Source organism: Cavia porcellus, unplaced genomic scaffold (genome assembly GCF_034190915.1).
Source record: "Cavia porcellus strain 051 isolate PalLab524CR breed Dunkin Hartley unplaced genomic scaffold, mCavPor4.1 scaffold_26, whole genome shotgun sequence".
NCBI lineage: Eukaryota > Metazoa > Chordata > Mammalia > Rodentia > Caviidae > Cavia > Cavia porcellus.
In genome coordinates, this window is record NW_026947509.1 from 37,431,555 (window position 1) to 37,450,491 (window position 18,937).

General features: G+C 34.4%; 1 protein-coding gene across 8 annotated transcripts in view; it reads right to left on the bottom strand.

Moving 5' to 3' along the window:
* Positions 1-18,937, bottom strand: part of Agfg1 (ArfGAP with FG repeats 1) — a 57,594-nt gene that overhangs the window by 12,410 nt on the left and 26,247 nt on the right. For 4 of the 8 annotated variants that reach the window (XM_063237217.1, XM_013157652.3, XM_013157653.3 and 1 more), the window contains exons 3-7: positions 13,055-13,170; positions 9,460-9,622; positions 8,559-8,712; positions 1,751-1,870; positions 1,011-1,082 (exon numbers count right to left, since the gene is read on the bottom strand). In XM_063237217.1, the coding sequence (XP_063093287.1) occupies positions 1,011-1,082; positions 1,751-1,870; positions 8,559-8,712; positions 9,460-9,622; positions 13,055-13,170 (625 nt within the window). The remainder of the gene's footprint in view (positions 1-1,010; positions 1,083-1,750; positions 1,871-8,558; positions 8,713-9,459; positions 9,623-13,054; positions 13,171-18,937) is intronic. The other 4 variants (XM_003474612.5, XM_013157654.3, XM_003474614.5 and 1 more) reach the window with 2 other exon arrangements.

Below are 18,937 nucleotides of genomic sequence, written 5' to 3' on the forward strand. Positions count from 1 at the left end.
AACTACTGATCACTTCTTCCTAAACTAACTGTCCATAAGCACTATAGAGTATACATTTATATATGATTCTATAATCTGTATTTCTTAAAAATCGATGACTGGTAAATGGCACTCAATTTTAATCATCTTAAGATGACTTTTTATAATTTGTCAAACTAAGCCAGTATAAAATACCATTTAGCTTGGGATAAAGAGTACAACAGGGCAGAAGGAGGCTAGCTCCATGATACCTGGCTGAACTTCAGCTATCCATAAAACAATCCTATATACTATGTTCTTCACTAGTTCCCCAAGACACTATAAACAAGATGCCAACTCTTACTTACAGGATTCAAGCATTTAAAGCTACATGGACACATGGTTTAAACAAATCCCAGGGACTGGGATTAACAATGATTAAAATGTATTATTTCAATCGAGAATTTCTTAAAAGATGGTCCCTGCACTGTAGACTTATTTCACTTGAAAAGCTGTTACTTAATTCTACACAGTATTTTAATGTGCACCAATTATGTTTAGAGTAAAATCACGCCTTGCCATATAGTTCAAGACATAAAAATAAAATGTATTATAGCAATTTTTGACTTAACAAAGGAAAATTTACTTAATAGACACGATGGTACATATCCTATCTTCTAAAGCACAACTAGACTCGCCTAAAACACTAACAAAAGACTAACATCAACACATTTCATACTTCATGTTTCATACACTAGTTCTTTACTCCTAAACCATACTTTCAGCAATCAAAACTGTGTGTACATAAATTTTTTAAAAATACACTATATGTAAAGGTGACAGCAAAATACACTTAGGGGTATTTTAAAAAGAGGGAAAACGCTCCTCTACCTAAAAACACGAACACTTTCATCAGTCAGTCCTTTCAACATTCTAAATCAAACATACGCATAAAACTCTTTCAGCAATTAAACTGTTTCAATTAAAATCTATAATATACAACACAAAACATTCAAAGCAGTACAAGATGCCTACATGATAAAAGAACTTACTGTGGGTAGCCTGGAGAGGAAAAGCTGAAGTAAATTCACCAAAACTGCAGCTAGATGAAAGTATTCTAAATGCTGGACAGTCAGAAATTACATAAATGATGAAGTTAAAAGAAAAAAAATTGAAAGCAAAGGCTTTGAGACAACACATACACAGAGTTAAAAGTTAGGGGGGAAAAAAGCAATCAGCTGATGATCTAAACAAGGGTTCCAAGAGTTTCCAAAAACTGTATGTATAGTTTATGAGAGTATTCTAAGTATAAAGACCAATTCCTGCACAGAAAACTTTCCATAATTGATTAATCATTAATAACCTACTCTTGATTAAGTATTCAGAATTTTTTCAAGCTATGGCCCTTAAAATTACTTCAATTTTAGTTATATGGAAGTGGCTAATTATATTTTCCCTAATTCGAAGATGTAACAGCCTTAAATCAGTATATTCCATGAATCTCAAATATATTTAGTACTTTAAGTATCTTTATGCATATAAGATTTAAGAAGATTCATGTACAGGAAAAGGAGAAGAATGGATTTTGTAAATTAGACAACATACCAAACAGTTCAGAAAAACAAATAAACACAGAAAAAAAAATATATTTTTCAGGTTTCCCCAGAGCTTTGAAAGACAGAACTACTTTAAAGTCAGGTAATTACAGAATTTAAATTTAATTTTTCAAAACTACATCTACAGTTTTGTTTTTTAAAACAAACACTTAAGCAGAATGCTGGAGAAGTTCTACCTGTAGTTTGGGGTTGAAAAGGAGAGTGACTTGCTGTGGGGAAACCTCCAAAATTACTCGAACCACTAGACTGTCCAAATGCATCAAAGTTTGCAAAATCTGCATTTGCAGAATTCTGAGCTGTAAATGGTAAGGAACAACAGATGTTAATGAATATGAAAACCATAAATGAAAATACATGACAAATGAATTTAAAACTTTTATGAAAAGTGTCAATGTATCACAATTCATTTTAAAGAGTTCACATAGAAATCAGACTCCAAATACAAACGCTACCCAGAAAATTCCCTGAACATAATTTGTGAAATGATAAATCTGCATACAAACCTTTAATGGCTTAAGGAATAGTAATAGAAAGTACTAACATAAGTACTATGAAAGTATTCTAAATGCTGGAAAGTATATTAACATAAGGAGCTTGAACTGAGAGCAATGAATACATGATGCACAGCACAATAAACAATCTTGTGGATACATTCTAGAAAATTCATTGATTTAAACTCATACTTCATTATGTGAATCTTAAGAGTAACCTAAATATCTAAAATACATTGTTTAAAAAGTTAACAAATACGGACACACAAAAAAGAAAAACAATGTATCAGCTTCTGATCATCAAATTTCAGATAGTCATTAGAATATGTCATTTTAAAATCACGCTAAAAACTTAAGAAATAATGAAAGTCAGAAGCAATTATAACATTCAGGGAAAAAAAAGATCAAGATATATTTGGCAACTGGTACAAAATTCCTAAGTGCAAAATTTCAGACTTTCTTAAATTTTAAGTTTGAAAAGAAAATAAAACATTTTTACTGAAAGGCAAAATAAATGCTGGGTTAGAGTTTTTGAGAGGATATGATGCAAAAAACATTTGACATGGGAGAAAAGGATGCTCATGGAAAGAACAAAAAAGCATGTACAAAGGGTGGGGAAAAGTTAGATGCTGTCAATGTAGTAAATCCTCTACAGGTATTCTAGTTTAGTATGCATCTGTAAAGAAATAACTGTGCAAGTAAGAATGGTCACATCTAAAAACCTACCTAGTTAAAAAAAAAGCCTACAGTTTTTTATATAAGAGTAGAAAGGTTAAAAACTCAAATGACCACCAATAACGGATCATTTAAATATATTTCATATGAAATATCACATGACAGAATAAAACATGGTCACTAGAAACCATAGAAAACATCTAGTCCCATGCAAAAAAAAATTTTTTTCCCGATTACCAAGGATCAAACTCACAACCTCACACTTGCCAGGCAAGGCAAGCACTTATGCAGCTGAGCTAAATCCCCAGTCCCCATGCAAAAATTTTATGTCAAGGAAAATAAGTTAAAAATAACTGGCCGTAGTGGTACACTCCTGTAATCCTAGCACTCAGGAAGGCTGAGGCAGGAGGATTGCTGCAAGTTCGAGACCAACATGGGCTACAAAGTGAGCCCAAGGCCACCCTGAACTACACATAATGAGACCCTGTCTCAAAAAAACAAAAAAAAAAAAAAGAAAAAAATTCTAGTTATTCTTTCACCTGCCAGTTTTTCTTACACTCAACATATTTTATACATAACAAAATCTTCATTTTTTACCTAATAGGATTTCAAATCACTATCATTTTCTTTCATGTTTGCCTGAGTTTGTAACACTTTTGCAATGAATATGTAACTAAAAAAACTACTGAACAAAAATTTCACCCAACAAATCAATATGTTAAACCCTATTTTAAGAAGAAAATCAGGAAAACTTAAAAAGCATTTTATACAATTACCACTATGTACTTATCTGAATGGGGACAATAGTGAGAGGGAGGATTCATCTCAAGCAGACCCTGCCCCTTTACCGGTACCTGACCCTGCCCCCTGCCTTTGAAATGAAGGCTGCCACTCTGTATACCAAGTCTCATGCTTCACTTGAAAACCTTATTTTCAAACATTTCCCTCCTCTCAAACATTATAAAAACTGCCTAAATTAAAAGCATGCTTACTAGGGGCTTGGGGTTTAGCTCAGCGCATAAGCGCCTGCCTTGAAAGCAGGCAGTTGTGAGTTGGACCCCGGTACCGATAAAAAGGAAAAAGACAAAAAAAAAAAAAAAAAAAAGCATGCTTACTGCATAACATAAATTTTGTATTTTCTACATACTCTAAAATCTTTTGTTACTCTTTTTTGCTTAATGTGACAAACATTCAACTTCTTTATAGGTTGAAAATGTATTTTTAGGGAACAAAAATTTTTAAAAACGAATTTATTGAAAAGTATTTGGAAAGAAATATACACAGAGGATTAAACATTTTATATATATATAGTAAGTTTAAATACTGTTGCCATTTTGTATAGCGGATTAAATAATATATATATAAAAAGTTTAAACACTGTTGCCATTTTGTATGACTGGAAACACCAATAACCAAGTGTAGTCTAATAAAAAGGAACCTGAGTTAAGAATCACACAATTCTATCCTAGCCAGATGTGGTGGTGCACGCTTGTAACCCCAAGCTGAGGCAGGAGGATCACCAGGACTTCAAGGCCAGTTTGGGCTACACAGTGAGTTCATGGCTAGCCTGAACTACACAGTGAGACCCTGTTGCAAAACAAAAACAGAGAAAATTCCATCCTAATATAGGTAGCTAAAGAGCATGAAAACAATCCTTCAATTTCTCTAGTCTTCCCAGTTTTCTCACTACCACTAACCCTAACCCTCTACCTATAAATCCACCCTTACCATTCTATAACTTCTGAGAGAATAGGAGTAAATTCTTTAAGGACTTTGAAACTGTAAGCTAAGAAAGTTCAATTAGAAAATAAAATAAGGTATAAACCAAAACACGTAATGCATACAGTATATAACTGTAAATATATAGAAAACATAGCATAGGAGATTCTCAAATAGTGGGTTTCCTGGTACATCCCCTTTACTCAATCAAATCAAATATAGTGAGTTATTACTCCAAAAGGCAAAACAAGTTATGCTTTTGCACATCGTGGTTGTATGTTGGAGAACATGAAAACTATTTTGACTAGGCAAGCTCATTTTTATAATACTTATATTTTCCAAGTGTTATCCAAATACACCCTCAAATACCTATTCAATATGACACAACAAGGCTTCGTAGTACTTGAATCCATTTTTACTCTAGGTACCAAATCCACTTATAATTTTCAAAAATCAGTTCAAATGCTGAGGAATCCAGCTTTGGAAAACACAACTTTGCAAATTAAAACACTATTAAATTCAATAATACAAAAATTACTACCTGATTATTCAAGCAAACTCTGCACAAAGAAATACAAATTAAAGAAAGATGACAAAGTCATAAAGATGTTTCTTAAATAATCTTGTTTCTAAGAGTATGATGTAATCACTTCACTTTAGAATTTAAGGAATCCACCTAGTGAACCTAATGAGCAGGAAACTTGCCGACAGTTTAATTTTTTCTTCAATTAAAACAAATACTCATGCGAAAAGATAAACTACAGGATGCAATCTGAAAGATCCTTAGCAAGTTCACTTAAAATACACACATTGTTTCACCTACAAACCTTAACATTTTTCATCAATTCCCAACATACGAAAAGATGGAATTTCCTTATAAGCAAACAAGGTATCTTGCTCCTCTTTGAGATAATCAATATATTCAATAATTCTACAACCCTGTCTCCATGTGGCAGCAGATCAGAACAACTCGTACAGAAGGAGCACCATTTTTCACATCTCATTATATTACTCATTTGTGTTACATAGGTTGCAAAGGAACTGACACAGAGATTTCAAAACTTACAGTTTACAGGTTCTGTGATAAAATGGTTATCATAAAGAAAAATAGTTATTAAATTCTTCAGGTCAATTATGTTTCTAACTTTATATGTTGCTGAGATTACTTTTTATAACACAATAATGACCTCACCACCAATACATATTCATATGCACTACGTGTAGCCAGAATGTCCATAACAAAAGGTAAAAATTTCCAGCTTTCCACTAAATTATCTGCAAAAACCCTCAGTTTCCCTAAAACACCATGTTAACTAGACTGTGTATCTGAACAATTATCATTTGATATTAAAGGATTCATACATAATGTTATTTTATAAGAACTTCAGAATGAAAACTCGGTCACCAATGACACTGTGAACTACAAATGAAAGAGCTCACAAAAATTCTAGAAAAATTTTAAGTTGAACACTAACATTGCTTTACACTTAAAATTACTCTAAGGCAACAATATCAAAATATCTACATTTAAAAGGAAAAACAGAGTAACTTAGTAACCTACAAAAGGCACCTACTACACTTTACTCTCCTAGAATTAAACTGAAAGACAAGTCAAACAATTTTAAAAAATTAAAAAGGCCTACAGTATTCTTAAATAATCTACATGACTATTAAACTATTACTTACCACTCAGGTAACCGACTACTTCTGCCTTATACGAGAAACAGACTATTAAAACTGTTCAAAGACCATTTTTAGTGGGTTATTAAGAGAATGAGTAAGGTTTCTAGTACAAATTAATCTATGAAGCTGTTGTAATGGGTCTAATCAGTGGTTAGCTAACCAGGCTACAAAGAAGAGTGCAACAATAATCCTTGGTAAGTGAATACCCAGAAACTGCATACAAGCATAGAGAACATGAAGTAAATTGAAAATTTACTAGGGTTTGGTAGTTACCTTATCAGTAATTTCAACTTATATTTCAATAAGCCTAAAAGTGGAGATTAAGCCAGAACATACTCAATGCTGACTCTCACACTCGTTCTCTTAATTTTTTAACTAGCATTGAAATCTAGGAGGTGGTAACCAAGAATTAGGGCTCCTGTCTGGTCAGCAGGAGAGCCATCTACCTACCTAAAGGTAAAAAGCAAAGAGGCTCTCCAAGTTTGTCTTTTAAAATTATCTCTTCAAAAAAGCAAAAAGGTAACCACCATCCTAGTATCCCTTCCAAAAGCAAACACATAAAAACTATACCATGACTGAAGCAAGTCTTCAGAAAAAGTTTTTATTAATATTTAGAATTAAAGTACCCCAAATGCTTGCTAGAAAGAAATGTGACTGGCTGGAGAGCAGTTTTGCTACAACTGGCAAGCTCCCCAAATAATACATTTTAGGGTGTATATGTATGAGATATACTTTATATCATGACTATTCAATAAGCTAGGTCATCAAATAGGAAGAAAAAGTAATACCATGTAATCTCACAAGGCAAAATAAATTATAAAATACAAATAAATCAACTCTAACAGCAGGTTTCTGCTATATTCATAAAATTATACATATCTTAGATATACTCTTAAAGTTTTATCTACAATTAAAGTTATGGAAATCAGTTTTAGCCAATAACTTACACTTTCATGTTAAAGAATTCAAAGTTAAAGCTCAAATTATCAAATAAAACTATAAAATTACTAAATCAATTCCTGTATTAGTGTCTTACATTTGGTTTGAGGTATATTTAATCATTTGCAAACAGAGATGAGTACACTTTCTACGATGTACATATCAATGCTTACCGGCCTCCAAAACAGACTTCATTTATACTTTTAACATGTTTCTAGTATAATGCAATGTAAACAAATAATGGAGAGATTTTAAATTATTTTGCATAACAGATTTAGGCACTGAACATCAAAATTAACACTGTTGAGAGACAGTCCAAAATCCTGTACCTCACACCCTAAGTAGGAAGTCTCCTAGCACCTTCCCGTACATATAAAACCTGTGACTGATAAGATCTCTAATTCAATTATCACTTTATAAAAGAATCTTGTTACACAGAATCAGAGCAGTGCAATCAACAAATTCAAACTAGTACAAGCCTTACAGAAAAAATAATTCACTTTATCAAATTACAGAGGAGAAAAGAGATAAAAAATTTATAGATTAAGAGACCTGAGAGAGCTGGGGATTCAGCTCAGTGGCGTAAAGTGTCTGCCTGGCAAGTGTCATGGTTGTAAGTTTGATTCCTGGTACCAAAAAAAAAAAACAAAAAAAAGAGAGAATGAGAGACCTAAGAGAGATAGTTTATAATTGCAACGTGTGCATCTTATTTGAAACCTAATTCAAAATGTACATGTGTGTGTGTGTCTTAGTATGTATGTACAAACATACATATAATATGCATGATTTATAAACAAAACAATCTGGAGTGGTATGAAAATTTCACTACCAACTAATGAATTGTTACTACTATTTACAGTGTGATAATCCTGTGATTGATGTTAACCTAAAAAAGTCCTTTTCACAGATGTCATATTTAAGGGCAAACTTCTTGTTTCATTGCCTGTAACTGGTAATCTGGGCAACTCTTGAAAATAACAATATGCAATATAATGACCACTGTTAAATTTTTATCATCTTGTTTTGAAATCCTATGTAGCTATTGTTTTGGGGTTTTGTTGTTATTGTTGTTGTTTCTTTTGCTTTTTTCTGTATTTTTTTCTTTAAAAAAATTTTGCTCTAAAATAGTATGAATGAAATGATAAATGACACAAGATTTGCCACAAGTGAATAGTAGTACATAAAGGTTATACTTATCCATTTCTTTTGAACATTTGCCACTTTCCACAGTAAAAGAAAAATATAAAGTCCTTCCCATCTTATCTTAAGAGGTCATATGTTAACATCTTAATACTACATACAATCCCTTCTGTGACTAGTAAGTGCCACAGATACATGGTTATATATTACACTTTGACATTTAAGGATAACCATAAATTGTCAATTAAACATGTTTACTGATACCTAATTTAATAAAGAATGAATGTTTCTTGCTGCTTTATACACATCTCAGGCTAAAGCTATTGAGAAAACATACCTGCATGACTGTTGAAATGTGCAAAGTTAGCAAAATTGGCTGTGGCTGTTGACTGAGGAGTTGGAGCAGCAAAGATGTCTGAGCCAAGATCACTCAAAAGGTCAAACTGCTTCTTCTCCTGCTGCTGCCCTTGGGAGCGTCCTACAACTGGGGACTATAAACAACATAACTATAAAGATTTTCCAGTCAGACCTACTGAACTTTAAATAGAACGCTCTCTAATCCATAAGCTTTAAACACATCTACACGTAATTATATGTACTGACTTAACTCTTCTTCATTTTTTTCATGCATACCTCTTGTGGGGGGAAAAATTACTCAGGATCCCTAGAATGCACTACAAAAAGGGCAGGATTTAATCCACAGTGCTATTCTTTAGACCCATTCTTGTACAGGACAGAAGTTGTAATGCCACACAAAAAGATCCTTCATAGCTCCATCAACTGTATGAAGTAGAGCAAAGGCTAGCTACAAACTTATAAAAAGACTTCAGAGTAAGATAAAATGCAAAGCCACTAAGTTTCAGTAATAAATATGCCACATTGTCAGGCATATAGGAAAATATTACTATTTCCTGTTAAAGTACCTCAGAGGCTACACTGTTCTGAAAGTCACCGCGGATTTCTGTTTCACTGACTGTAGTCTACATGATAGACACAGCGTTAGTAAGCTTCCTGTACACTCTCATGAAGCTACAGAGAAATCAAAGCAATCGTAAGAACAAAATACTGTACATACATTGTTATCTCCACTTACCCAACATTCTTTTAATATATTATAAACCATTAGGACACAATGCCCCTGCTGTTCAAGGTTATGTCCCTGTCTTAGTAAAGAATTACCAAACCCTAGCACTCAATCTCCCCTAAACATTTCCTACAAAGATTTAAAGGTTACTCACCTGACTAGGTGTGCCCTTATTTAAGTGCAGTGCTGGTGCAGAATCTCCTAAAAGAGACTTTAGTGGTTTGACCTCAGGTGTGCTGCTTGTGCTACTGGCAGAAGACCCTGAAATAGATGCATGAACTGACGCCACAACCTTGGCTTGTTCTGGTGGCACATACCTAAAACACATAAAAATCAGAATAGAAGTTAGCTCAATTCTAATTTTGTGCAAAATTATTTCAACCTTATTTGAAAACTCAGAATTGACAGCTTAAGACTATATTTAATTGCCATATTCAAACAAAGACTTAATCATAACATCTGGAGAAAGAGAAGCATTTATTATGAATATATTATGATTCATAGCCTAAAATACAGAGGCCTATTATAAACGCAAGAATAAGGTCAACAACTTCATTTTATTTATTTATTTATTTACTTATTTTGGGTGCAGGGCATTGAACTCATGTCCTCATGCTTGCCAGGCAGGTACTTCTGTAACTGAGCTAAATCCCTGGCCCAATAACTTCATTTTAAAAAGAACGAAATTCATAAAAGAAAGCATAGATATGAACATTTAATAATGTAGTAAAATGCAAATTAAGGTATTATCATCTTTTATCTGTCTGTAAACTGTGCAAATTTTCTGTTGCTCTCTCTGAAATGTATGGTGTGCCCCAGATGAGAGTACTTCCCAAAACTTAATCCCTAGGGATTGGGCAAGTATACACAGGTAACAGGTATATGCACATGAATATTACCATAGCAATCTGTATAATTTTAAAAATTGGGAAGCAAATCAAACATCTGCTAGGAGAAAGATTTAAAAGGATTATGCAAAAATCTATATACACTGGAACCAGACATGATAGCACATGCAAAGGGGTAGGGGGTAGTCATGAGTTTGAGTCAAACCGGACTACCTTCTGAGATCCTGCCTTAAGCAAAATAAAATCTGTATTCTACTGCACAGCTACTCTGCTTTGACATGGAAAGATGCCATATGGCTTCACAGGTCTTTACAGGTTCTACCCCAGTCATGTATATAGAGGAATCATGGGAGGGAGTGAAAGAAGGAAAGAGAAAGTTAAGAATATCAGCAATGCTGATACTAGAGGCAGGATTACTTGAGTTTTATAATTCTGACTTTATTCCTACCCTCCTCCCATCCCACGTTATCAAACAGGTGAGGAAAGTAGGAAAAGAGAGGTTAAGAGTAACTATTCCAGAGACAAGAGTTCAAACCCCAGTTGCATAATTCAAAGGTGATGAAACCTGAATAAATTATTACATCCCTATGCTTCCATTTCTTTATAAAATGAGGTAAAGATGCTGTGAAGTTTAACCAATTAACAACTGTGGTTCTTGGTACACTGAAACTGTACACAGTGTTAACTACAACCAAACCACATAATAACTACAAGCAAAACAACTCCCCACCCAATAAATGACAAATATGAGAATGAATACAAGAAATTTTGCTTTCTCATAACTTGGCATTCCACTGGTGGTATAAATTCCTGTACACTGCCAAGTATGATCCAAGATAAAACCTGGTATTAGCTGATGGCTCCATTTAAAGAGACTAAGCATGTCTAAGTGATTCTGACAGCTAGCCAAACAAACAATTTCAACATCACTGAAGATCCACAGGTGCACAGTTGTAAGTGTACTTTCTTACAGGAAGTACTCTCCCCCTCTTTTTGAGATAAGGTCTTGCTACGTAGTTCAAGGTGGCCTTGAACTTACTACATGGCCTGGACTGGCCTCAAACCTCAGACAATCCTCCTACCTCAGCCTTTCCAAGTGCTGGAAGTATAAGTGTAAGTCACCACACCTGGTTATTAAATTCCCTTAGAATGCTTCAGGATAGCATTTCATACCATGTTTAAAAAAAAAGAAAAAGAAGTCATTGCTAATTCTGCGTTACATATGCGCAAAGGCAAAAGATAAAAATATGTAAGTTCACTCCTTGAAGCTTGTTCTTGTTTTTACTATCATGTTTCTTAAAGAAAAAAAAAAAAAAACACTAAATATTTATGGTTTTCAGTTATTTGGATTATAGGTTAAATGAATAATTTATTCCTTTTATAATACAGAGGTAGAGATTTATGGTTTTAATTTTACTACCATTAACATGTTCATATTTCCCTTATTATTTATGTCCACTTTTCTCATCATAGCTACAGTTAACCCATCTAAGACCCTAGCTATACAACCCATCTAAGACCCTAACCAAGTTCTAGCCAAATTGATTTTCTAAGCAAAGTAACAATGCTGAGAAAACCAAAAACTATGTTAGAGCTGTGCAAAGTAAACAATCTTGCCTTTAAGATCAAAGGCCTAGAGAATTAAGAAACAAAACAATAATTTTTTAAAAAAACCTTTTCAAGTTCAGTCCAAGAAAAACTTCAAAATTTCCTGCCACTGTATTTTTTATTATCACTCATGTTCTAGTAATTTCTTCTTTCTTGAACTAAGATTGTTCTGGTTTATTTCTACCTACCTATACTTATATTCAGTGTATCTAGTTCAGGTCAACACAGTCCTAATGAATCTTGTTTTAGAAAGGTTAGTACATTTTAAATAGCAAAAAGAATAAAAACTTTGGCAGAGTCTCGAAGTCAGAGCTAATATGCTTCTTGAATGAAAGTATAGGCCTCTCCCCCATAAACTATAGCAAATAGTCCCTCAGGACCAAAACACTTCTGAGTAGATCATTTCCTGGATTAAAATGTTCTTCAAGGAACTGAGTAGCATTTTATTTCCTCCTATCTATTCCCTTTATCCTTGACTCTCTCCTCAATCTTCTGAAACTCCTAAAAAGAAAACACACCATTACCAGTCGCATTAAACAAACAAAAGAAATTCATAGTTAATAAATTTTTACAAAATGTACTTACATTGTGCCAAGAGGTAAAAATAACAAGTCCCCAGCAGTTAAGCACTACCTCCATGGGTTAGTCTGTGCTCTGCCGTAAGGGACATACTAGCTTTATGTAAATCTGTATAGAATTCTTTTTTAAAATATAATATCTGCAAGGTTTAGTTAGTAAAAAAACTCCACCCCCCGTCTTTTTTAAACCAGGGATCAAACTTACAACTGCGCGCTTGCAAGGCATGTACTTATGCTGCTGAGCTAAATTCCCAGCCCCCAAAACTCCCTTCTTAACCAGGGGTAAACTGACACTTGGGTGGGACATAAGATACTGTGTTTTAAGGAAAGACAATGAAAGATGCAATCTTATGGACTGAACTCTGGCACAATGCCTACTATACAGAAGACACTACTTGAACACTTGCTGAAGAAATAGACTTTAAGAAAGGTTTTAAAGGACTAAAAATGTCTAGAGAGACTAATAGGATTAGAAAAATCCTTAACTTTTTGAAAGGGTAGGAATCTTGGTAATTGAACAGCCTACTCCTAGGCATAGATGCATGAATGGGTTAAGATAAAAATAGAAATTAAGGTTTTTGGAAAACAAACTCAAAAAAGCCAAAGGATAATGTGAATCTACAGACTTACCTATCTCTTTCCTACCTGGCTGGCTTCCTTACCTTCACTGCATCAGAGTGGTTTAAGGAGCTTACTCTACAAACTACTCACTCACCATCTTTTTTTTTCATATTTTTCTTGTAGAAATTCTTTCACTTTCTGTGGGTCCCTGAAGTCTGGAATTGCTGAAGATCTATCATCAAATAATCCTAGCCAAATCTGTTTACAAACCTTTGGAAAGAATCAAAAGAAGAAACCAAAAAAGTGTTAAATTCAACGTCTTCACTTACGATTTTAAGAGAAAATCATCATTCTTTCAGACAGCAAGCCTACTTAATAATTTTAATACTACTTTCAATGAGAATATTCATTATCAGAAATGAATGAAGTTGATTGTAATATATTGCAGTATACAATACAATTTTAACAAAAGAATCATACACAAGAACACTCAGACAAGTAGTGAACCAAAATTTGAGAGGATTTAAAGTTTTTTGGTCTTGAGATGGTCATACATTATAACATAAACACAGTCATGTAATCCATATGAACTTTAGTTCTCTTACCCGTAAAATAGGGAAACTTCATCAGCAGGAACTTTATGGGCTCTTTAACACCCTCAAAGAACAAACACTGGAATCAAAAGTAACTTACCATTCAAGTATAACCATAGTAAAAGGTTACAAAGATACACAAAGATCACAAAAAGAACTATAAACTAGAAAAACACTGATAAATGGACTTCATCAAAATTAAACTGTTTGTTCTTCAAAATAACTTACAAAGGCAAGCCACCAACTATAAAAACTGTTTGCAAAATGTGCAAGAACTTTAAAAAACTTAAAACTAGATTAAAGAAAAAAAAATTCCTACAACTTCATTGTAAATAAAAGACAACCCAATAAAGAGGCAAAAGCTTTCACCAATTTTGTTTCAAAAATTTACACATGGCAAATAAAGCCTAACAATAATATCATACAGAAAATAAAAATGACACCAAGAATTCACCCACAATATAAACACCCAGAGATAACATACTCATAGAATAAACCACACAAAAAAAAAACCTTTAAAAAAGTATACCATCATGTGTCAGTAAGAACAGTGTGGGGGACGGGGGGGAGAAGGTGGAGGGAGGCAAGTAGAGTAGGGAAAAGGGAGGGAGAGAATGAGGAAAAGGACAGAACAGATCAGACTGTATGAATATGAACCCCAGTGAAGTGACTTTCAAAACAATTCTCCAGGTACCTGGATCAGCACCATCAGGGCCACTTAAGGACTCACTGGAAATACAAACTATCAGGAGCCACTCAAGACCTGGAAAATCAGAATTTTAGGGTGATGCCCAGGCAATTCTGAAGCAGGCTAAAGGTTGGGGGGAGGAGTGTTTCAGTAGTATCTAAGTCAGCAGACAAAAATTTCCTTTCTATCTATAATTTTCATCTTTCCTAATTTCTGTATAGATGGGTAAGCTGAAAGCAAAAATTTTAACAGACATTCCCCAAATCTAGTAAAGCTGTTACTGAGAAAGGTTCCTTTCAGAGCACCTGTTTCATGACCCACAGAGAACAACCAGGACCTACTATCATATTTTGGCCCCTTAAAAATTGATTTCGCTTATATTGTCCTCCTTTAAGTTTGCAGATTTGCAGGAGAGGTAAAAATCTCTTTTCTGCGTTTTGTTTCAGTAAAACAAACAACATCAACTGAAAAGGTGATTTTTTTAAAGTTTTGAGTGGAGGAAATGAAGAGACTAAGGAATGCACAGATAGCAGTAAGGACTTGTGATCATTAATATTTACTGTGAAACAGCCTCATGTGGCTGTTAAGGCACAAAATAGGTAGAATGGTGGTTTTAATCAAGCAGAATACAACAGGGTTGAAAGGGCATGATATAGTAACAGACCATGAAATTTAAGCTAGACTAAGAAAACTGAAGACAAAGAAAGTTAGCAGAATGGAGGACTTGATTATCCCAAAATCACTGGAATTGGGTTTTGGAGTAAATGAGCTAGGAAGAGGAATGATAAGTCAGAAAACAGGATAGCTGAAATCTGAGAGGTGACGTAGTTATCTACAAAAGGTCTAAAAAGGAGTGAAGAATCATTAGTGTTTAAGTCAAAGATTCAGGAGGTTATACGAATGATCCTCATGGAAGTCAGGATTGTCAAGAAATGATCAGTGGGGGGGAAGATATCATGTAAAGTGTTAAAATCTAAAATGAGAAGGACTAACTGGCTTGACTCCATCAAGAGAGTAGGTGATAAAATGTGTTGACACAAGGAATATAAGGGGTCAGAGACTAAAAACACTAGGGAACAATAATGACCCCCACACACGCCATCATCTGCACAGGCTGAACACTAATGGGATTAGTTTTGATGACTTCTTTAGGAGGAAAGGATAATCAGTTCTAATTATAGCACAGTGTGGTTGGGGCTGTTGGCTGTCTAGTCTAGGGAATCAGACCACCTGAGTTTGACTTCCAATTCTGTTCACTATCTGACATATCTTGAAATGCAAAACACAAGTAGTACCAGAGCTTACTTCATAGGGACGCTGGCAGGTTAAGTGAGTTTAAACATGTTTTGACCTGAAATAGGCATACATAACAAGCTTTAAATAGTATGAGTTATACGGTTCTGGGGCTTGATCTCTTAAGAGGTCTGTAGGGGTGGGTTATGATGCAGTGGGATAAGCAAGAGTCTGAAAGGGGAGGTCTCCTAAGAACACAGGAAGCCGGGTCTCCCTGCTGCAGACAGAATCAACGTGGTCCTGACAGAACCACTCTTTCCACCACAGCACTCTGCACTTCTCACTGCAAGGGGCCTCATATTAGAATCTTACGTTTGCATTTAGTACTTCTCAATTCTCTGTAATGCTAAAATCAATAAATAACCAGGTTGGTAACACTGTAGGTGAAATTCTTATGGGTGAATTTAAAATAGAATTACATCAGCTGAAAGAATAAATTCATGAAATCATCAGAGTAATTTTTTCCTTATTCTAGTGCTAAACCATCTTAGCCAATCACAATAGTCAATGACAGAATTTAAATGTTTCTAAAGTACTGTAGATGTGTTCAGGGTTACTTTAGGAAATAGATGGCACACTCAATTTGAGTTAATTTGAAGAGTTTCATACAAAATTTTGTTACAAAGAAAATCCATAAATGAGAGTATAGTCTTCCAGGATTAGTAACAGCAGGATTCATTGCCACTCACTGGCAGTGAAAGGGAGGATGAGGGGCTAGGGGTTTGAGGGATTTCACTATAACATTAAAATAATAACAATAAAATAAACCTGATCGAGCTGGAACATTAAAGGAAGTTTACAGAAATATCTCAGGGAAGAAGTCAAGAAAGTAAATACCCTAAATTCTCTTTTTTCTTCCTTTGTCTACTGACAATGTTCCCCACCAACTAATTCCAAACCAGAAGCCAAGAGTCCATTTGTATGGACATGAATGCACAGATGCTAACTAGAGTCAGAAAAAGGTAAAAGAAGAGAAGCAGTAAAAGCAAATCATAATAAATATATGCAGGGCAGGCAACTGATCAAACTGAATTATGCAAACCAAAAATAGTAAGCATTCATATTAATTCCCAATTACTTTTATATATAAAATAAAGTATTTCATCAAGCTTGAGAAATAGATGAGAATATATTTGTAAATCAAGGACAGAAAGAAAGACTGTTAACTTGTTGAAATAAACACATATTATTCAGACAGGTCCTTATTTTCATAAAAAGGTTAAAGAGAATAAATGTCATATGGCTTTGCTTAGAACTTCTACATATAAACATGTAAGAATAAGGACAGGAAAGAAAAATGCTCTGGAATGAAGGACTCCCTTTTTCATTAAGCCAATCCATTTACATTCAATTAAATTTCAGCTTTCTGTCCTTTCTCTACTTAGAGACGTAGGAGTTCTGTCTCCTTATATATATATAAGATGTAACTAAGTAATATTGACTATAAAGCACAAGAACAAATAACAGGACAATTAAGACTTGAAAAATCTCATGAATAATTAATACCCACTTTTTGGAAATGAAAAAGCGAACAGAAATAAATATTAGAAAACATGAAATATTATTAGAAGATCTCTAGCTGGTTGCCATGAATCTATAAAAAATAGTACTGCCAATGTTATTTTGTGGCAGGGTGAAGGGGGATAATACTGGGGTTCAAACCCTGGACCCCAGCATGCCCTCTACCATGAAATTATACCCACAGCCTTTCTATCACCAACATACAGGAACAAGGAAAAAAAAGTTCACAATCAGAGAAATATTTCAAACATGTACTGTGACTGAAGCCAAATTCTAAAAAATAAGTGCATTATTAACAGCTCCTATACCCAACCTGCTTACACTGGCATGGCTACGCTATTTCTAGACCACTAGCTATAGGTATTTCTCAGTGACAAGAGTATCTTAAAGAATATATAAATTGAAAGATGTTTGCCTAAAAAAAGCAAAAAGCATTATTCACATGCCTCATGCAGAAGAAACTGACAGTTCTGCTTTTACATACATCTTTGTAAAGACTGATTTATTCCACCTTACATGTGGTTTTACAAAATGTGCCACCGCAACTACGAAACAGACAATGGAGTAACTAAAAACAGGAACACTCAGACTGCATACACACAGCACAAACACAAAACACTTTGAATTAGTCACATATATGGACACATGTATCAGATTTATGAGTGATCAAATTCAGTTTATTTTACCTTAGATGATGTGATTATTATTATTCATGCCTGTTTTGTAGTACTAGGGTGCTCTACCACTGAGCTACATCTCCAGTCCTCTCTATTTATTTATTTTAAGAGTCTCACTAAATTGCCTGGGTTTTGCTTCAACTTTGCAAACCTCCCACCTACTTCATTCTCCCATGTAGCTGGGAATGCAGGCATGTGCCACTGCATCAAGTTGCTTTTGTTTCTAGTTTTAAGCATAACCTACTTGAGGAATGTCATGGCTTTCTTACTAAGTACATGCTTTTTCACCATGGCCAGTTAACATCCAACAGAACCTGACCCCTGACTAAATCTCCAAAGGCAACTTGTACCATCACTGCCTTCAACCACACTGTTCTCCATTCAAAATGGCAACACTCCCCACACCAAATCCCAAATACAATATATCCTTTATTTTCACTTTCTTTGTCTCACAATCTTCAAATGAAAATTTCATGAGGCAGGTATCCCCTATCTAATTCACCACCTATCTGGATGCTCAGTGCCTGAAGCACAGTAGGCATTTAATATCTGATACATGAGTGAAAGCAACTTCTTTCCTGAAATGTATGTACCATAACACTATCTTTTCTCTTTTGTTCCATCTAAAATATACACACTGACCTAGAACATTTGGCTTCCCAACCTATTCAGGCAGAAATAATAAAGCCACTGATCCAAATTCTCACAGCACATATAAGACAAAGATCAGAGAATTATACTTTCTGAGCTAACTCAGGCTTAATGCCTGTTACAAGATCAGCACAGCAACAAAGATCAATACTGAAACAAAGGCCTGTGACCAACAAGTACAGCCCAAATATTTACTATGCCTGATGCTTCACAGAAAAAGGATGCTGATTCCTGATATAATCATGGATTTACTATCTCAGCATCCAAAAATAAGTAAAACCTGCTTTTGAGTCAGAATTATAATATGCACAGTGAGTAACAGACAGATGGCCATAATATGAAGGAAACCTTCTTCAGGAGAGAAACAGGTGTTTAACATTTTTGGTGGGATCATCCCTTGAAAGTAATGCCCCACCAAACCAACAACTACTAGAAATCAAGGCAAAATTCCAAGTTTAAAAGACAAGAAGAGTTTGCCACAACCATAGCAAATCAAAAGTGAGGGTGTTATGGTTTATGTCTGTGGCCCACCAGAGTTTGAACTTTGCATTTGTTGTTCGTTCATTGTCTAGTGCTTGGATTGATGGGGTCAGTGCTCCACCCACAAAGGGGTG